This window comes from Amblyomma mixtum, chromosome 3 (genome assembly GCF_055824585.1).
Source record: "Amblyomma mixtum isolate Tamu chromosome 3, ASM5582458v1, whole genome shotgun sequence".
In the NCBI taxonomy this organism is placed as follows: Eukaryota; Metazoa; Arthropoda; class Arachnida; order Ixodida; family Ixodidae; genus Amblyomma; species Amblyomma mixtum.
In genome coordinates, this window is record NC_143014.1 from 347,993,262 (window position 1) to 347,999,100 (window position 5,839).

At 50.0% G+C, this 5,839-nt stretch overlaps 1 protein-coding gene across 1 annotated transcript; it reads right to left on the reverse strand.

Moving 5' to 3' along the window:
- Nucleotides 1–2,382: 2,382 nt before the first annotated feature.
- On the reverse strand, nt 2,383–4,854 carry LOC149356289 (uncharacterized). The gene has a single exon (XM_089576298.1). It carries the CDS (start codon nt 4,852–4,854, stop codon nt 2,383–2,385), a length of 2,472 nt encoding a protein of 823 aa, XP_089432424.1.
- Between the last annotated feature and the right edge of the window lie 985 nt (nt 4,855–5,839).

Here is a 5,839-nt window from a genome sequence, read left to right on the forward strand (position 1 = left end):
GGATTAAAAAAAATTCTTGCTCGAGCATATTTGTGAATCGGCGTCGTTTAACATCCTAGGCATACCACAACTTTATTCGGAACTCCTTTCAGTTAAGTTGATACACAGGACGGGGTTACCTGCGAACACGCGTGTGTTGTTATTCTGCCATCACAAGCAGTCGAGGAGTGCAACCGACTCAGAGTTTACAAACTTTACAGTAAACACTTGCACTAGCTGTAATGGCTAGAAAGTTTAAGAATAATTTAAATAATTGCTAGGTTAACGTCAACTGTCTTCTCGCTTTTTTTCTGTGCCTGGTCACATAAAAAGCGTAATAAAGATAGGTTTCGTGTGCTGGATGCAGTGCATCAGATGCAATACAAAAACAACCCCGCTAAATCAAGGGAGGCCAGCGTCATCTACTGAGTCTACCAATTGGACCCACTACCTGTCGGGGACGTTGCCGCACTCTCAATGTGCAACACCTACGGCTGACCCAAGACAACAGCCACGATCCGGACCATATCCGAGACCTTTGAGTGACTGCGATGCTCACTTCTTTGTGGATGTCCTCCGTGCTCTGCTTTCTAGCCTGCGCACGCCAGCTGAACACAACGCGCTGCAACTACTGGACACGCTGCATCCAATTCTTGTTGCTCAACTTAACTGCAGCCATCATCCGAGAACCTACGCATGAATGGAAACTGCCATACCGAAGGAAACCGCATTGTGCAGCGACTGGCTTAAGGGACAGACTGTACTCCTTGCCCCTTCTCTCTCTCCCTTTTAAATACCCTCCTCTCCCTCGAGCATGGTACCCAACCGGAACACTCTTCCGGTTAGCATCCCTGCCTTCCTTCTTTATCAGTCTATGCCTTTTCACAAGTAGCGGTTTTGTATTAGTCACTGCACTAATGCATAAAGATGGCGTAGTGTCTAATTGCGATAAGGGAATAATTACTCATTGACATCCACCTGAGCGCAACCAAACGGCTACAAAGGAAAGCTAGACAGCTTTCTGAATTGTGGAATGAAAATAAGAATGAAATTCTGTCCGCACTTTGCACCCTTGAAAAACAAAGGCTTTTCTTCGCAACCTGCGACTTACGTACAGCTTGTCATACGGCCATCTCGGTTCCGATCAAGTCGGTTAATTTATCATTGTAGGAACGGCAAGGACGAAGTACTAGCGACTTCACAAGAACTGCCTTTGAAACATAAGCGCGTGGCTTAAACATTCGCTTTTGTGTCCTCTTGCACTTTTTGACCCGGGTCCTCCTTATTGCGCTGTTGCGATAACTACGAAAAAGTTTCAAGCCCGGGCATTCATTTTAGATTAATTCACAAAAACAATATCTGGCCAGTCAATGTGCACTTATTTACTCAATATCAATGCATTCATTTATAAGAAAGATTGAGAGGTTGGGGCACGCTGCAGGCAAATTCTTTTTCTTATATTTGTTGCTTAGACATTTCCGATAAGCAAGCGTCAACGCGTAGCTGTTTGGCATGCTGGACTGCCCTCGAGATCAAGAGTGCCTGAAGTGCCTGCTTGAAAGATTAATGAATCATGCCTTGCGACCTCTTTTCCCGCACCTGAAGCCAGCGGTTAGAAAATGTCAAAAAGACCGAGCAGCGCTCTAACTATATTATTCAGAACAGCTACTTACTTCAGAAGGGTATATGCTTGGGCAGCTACTTACTATTATGCGCGTGGACAGGGAGCAACTAACGAAAAGAACACCGAGTGCGTGGGGTATATACAGGCACCACTTTATTGGTATCACAGAATGATTATTATCACAGCAGGCATGATGGTGGTTCCTTTATAGTACATGGCCCCGCAAAAAATTGTACAACTTAGACAAACGGCAAAGCGCATAAATCGTTACAAGCTGTTGCAGTTTTGGTTTAGCAATTGCTTACTCCATTTGGCCGTTGATTCTATATCGTCAGCCGTAAGAGAAAGCCTCGGCGCGCCGATGCGAATCAGGGAAATCTGACCTGGCCCCCCGCCGTGTTCCACTCAGTCTCAATCTTCACTTCTGCACTTCCATCTCCCCTAACACGGAGAGGGGAATTCCCTACTCTTCAATTTATACCTACCAACTAGGGCAGGTTGTGACCAATGAATTGAGTTTAAATTATGAAAATAAATTTAATCACTTAAAACGTTACGGGCATTCAGTTCGCTCAGTAACTAATGCCTTATGGCTGACGCTGCGATTCCACGGTAGAATGCATGCCTATGTGGCTAATATAATTAAAACAGGCTTCGCTCTTAAGGAATAAAAATGGAAGCACATGTCAGAACGAAGTGATTATGATATTTTTGACAATGGGTAGACGCAACACGCATTTTTACAGGAACACAGGAACAACATTTAGTACGCCATCATCCTACTCCGGTGAAACAACCACGTCGCTCAAGATCAAGAACTGCCGTATGTGACGTAGACAGGGTTCGGGCAAGTCACTCAGTTGCGTCTTCCCGTCATCTCTGGCGCTGCACTCTATGCCTTCACGCACTACGCCTGCGAGGCGCATGAACTCTGTGAAGTCCTGCAGTCCGAGCACGCACCGAGCAATCAGCTTCTTAGCTTGAGATTCGTCGACGAACGCCGTCGCCTGAAGCTCGTCTAGCAAGGTTGGAGAGGTGGAAATCTTCTCGAAGGCCTCCGCAGTGTACTTCAGACGGGCGCCGGTGACGAAGCGAGCAGCGCGCTTTGCCAAGGCTCGGTTCCTGTGTAGGATGTCTTGGATGGTCAGGCGCTCTCTCATCAACTCATCACCATTATAAAAACAGCTTAGGCCCTGCAGTGAGTAGTTATCTGCAAGCTCCGGCTTTGACAGCTCCGTGATGAACGAAGTGAAAGCTTCGCGACTGGGAGTGTGTAATGTGAAACTACGCAGGGCTCGACTTCGGAGCAGGAGGCTGGCGAGCGGTGCCATGTCACAGGAATTCTGCCTAGAGAAAATGAAGGTCATGCTGCGGATGCTCGTATTTCGGCACACGGCTTCGCATATAGCGGGTCCGCATGCATTCCAGCACCGGCCACAGCACTCAGGTTCCAAAGACAGCGCCAGGTGTGTGATGCTAGTCGCGCTCTGGATCATCTGAACGATGGGCGTTGAGGATGGCTCTGTCGCACCGTTGAAGCACAAAATCGAGTACACTCGTAGCGTGATGTGCGTGAGGTTACTAGACGTGGTCGCTGTTTCCACAGCGGTCTGGAGCCGGGCGAAGGGGACGGCGAACGAGGGGCAGCCCACCGGACGAATGCCTACGTCCGGGTAGTACACGATGCAGTGGCCACTGACAACCACTCTGTCTTGCAGGCCACATTCGGAGAGCATTCTGCAGATTTCCCATCTATGGCGACCAAGGTCTTCAAGGATGATCTTCTTCAGCGACTTGTTCGCGGTCACCGCTCGACAAAAGTGCTGGCACTCTTTGAGACTAAAGCCGCACATTGAGAATGTGAGCTCCGTGATGGAGGTATCATTCTCGAGCACAGCAGAGATCCAGGGCATTACATAGTCACCGTGGTCCAGAATGTGGCATCTTCGGCGTGGGTGCCTACGAATTCCTTCAAATACTTCGTCGTTATCGTCGCTGCAGGTGCACGTAAAGCTGAAGTGCCTGAGCGTCTTGTTGGTGCGCAGAAGCTGCTTTGTTGCCGTGGCGTACTCCATCCTGATTGTGTTAACCTCTAATTTAAGTCTAACCAGCCCCTTGTGAGTAGCCAGGGCATCGCAGATAGTCAAGACGTCTATGTTTGGACCATACTTAGCCTCTTTTATAAACAGCGATCTTAGGGACGAACTCTGCTGCAGGAACGCTCCAAGAGCGATATGCGGGTTGCCTGGGCCGTAGGGTATACCGCCGCCGTTAAGAATCCTTGACGAGAGTGACAGGTCTCGGATGCTCCTATTTTGAAAGAGCCCTGATAGGAAGGTTATGGAGGCCTTAGGGTGCGCACGGACCTCCAAAGCTATAAGCGTCTTCAAGGTAGTTGTTTGCGCGAGGAGTGGCGCAAGATCGGCAATCAAGTGCGTGTGCAAGTCCACGGACAGGTCGAGCAGTGTCAGTCGTGTCAGGGAAATTGTAGTCTCTGCAAGGGCGTCGGAGACAACAATTCTCGGCGACCTCAAGTCCAACGAAAGCCTCTTCAGCTCCAGCGCGTCGCGAATTGCGAGGCACACGATACCTTCATGGCCGGCGATGATTTCGTCGTTGATGGTGACTCCCGCAACGCACCGGTGCTTAGTCAGCAGATAGTACAGAAGTGTCGCGGCCCGGTGCTTCTCTTCCGTCATGTCGGGGTTTCTCGTGCATGCGCAGTCAATCGCCGGAACGAGGATGAGCTGGGAGGCAGAGTCCTCTTGTAGCTCCAGCCCGATGGCCCAGAAGAAGCTGTTCCAAGCTTTAATATTGGCTACGATGTGGCACAGATGGTCTTCCCGGCTCGTGCATGGTCGACGATGGTCGACTTTTAGACCGGCGTACCGGCTGCAGACTCCTTCCATCTCTTCAAGTGGCAGCGACGGGGCCTTGGGCGCCTCAAAGTCTTCGGGCACCTCCACGTTTTCGGGCGCTTCCTTGTTAACCCGCTCCTCGACGCCTGTGGGCTCCTCGACGCCTGTGGGTTTCGCGACGCCTGGCGATGCTTCGGCTTCGGCAGGAACCTCCACATCGGCGGGCACCTGCTCGTCTTCGGGCACTTCTTTCTTTTCGGGAACACCAGCCTCCTCGGGAACTTGCACCTCCACAGTGACATCTTCGGAGTGCGGAACCTTTTTGGGCGCCACAACCTCCGCTTGGTCAGTTTTGACGGCAGCGCTTTCATCTGGGCGCTTCCGCTTTGGCATGGTGGCAGCCCCGTCCGGATGGAACTGCCCTGCAAGAAAAGCATCGCGGAGTAAATAAAAGGCCCTTGGCGCAGCTCAAATGACGAAACACATTTCCTGCTGATCTCGCCCAGGCTCGTGACTTGAGGAATGTACAGCATCTTGAATTTAAATTATTCACCATGCATGTTTTACAGCAACGCGTCCCCACTGGCGTGATCTCGTTCATTCGTCTGATAATTCAACCGGGCGTAACCCACAACGGCCTAGTTGGCGTGTAAGGTTGCATGGAGAACACGTTGACATGATAATCCTGGGCATGAGACGAGCTGAGAGTTTTCTTAAAATCGCCTTCTGTCCCTACCCTGTGCTACAAGATCTATCCCTGCCGTACAAGCATGCAATTGATGACGTCACGTGGAAACCATTTATTCATCCAGAGAGGAGATGAAAATACAGCTTGAGAGGATAAGTATCCTTAAAAAGCTGCCACAAGGATGCGTTCTTACGTAAACAAAGGAAGAGAAGACAGGAGAAATTATAAATGAAGCCAAAAACACTCGAGTGTCACGGCGTCGTACGGGATGCATAATCATCATGAGCCTACGTCCACTGTAGGACAAACGCATCGCCAATGCATCTCCAATTAACCCAGTCATGTGTCAACTGCGCACAGCTTATCCCCGCAAACTTCTTCATCGCATCCACCCATCCATCTAACTTTCTGCCGCACCCTGCTACGCCTATCTTCTCTTGGTGTCCAGTCCTTTACCGTTAACGACCATCGGCAATCCTGCCTTCGCATTGCATGGCCTGGCCAAGTCCATTCCTTTTTCGTGATTTCGACTAGGACGTCATCAACCCGCGTTTGTACTCTGACCCACCCTGCCCTCTTCCCGTTACTTAACGTTACGCATTTCATCTTCATCTCCATAGCCCGCTCTCTTGTCCTCAATTTAAGTTGAACCCTTTTCGTTAACTTCCATGTCCCTGCCCCATAGGTTAG

Excerpts from the sequence above, each read along its gene's own strand:
- LOC149356289 (XM_089576298.1), bottom strand. The coding sequence starts at position 4,854 with ATGCCAAAGCGGAAGCGCCCAGATGAAAGCGCTGCCGTCAAAACTGAC.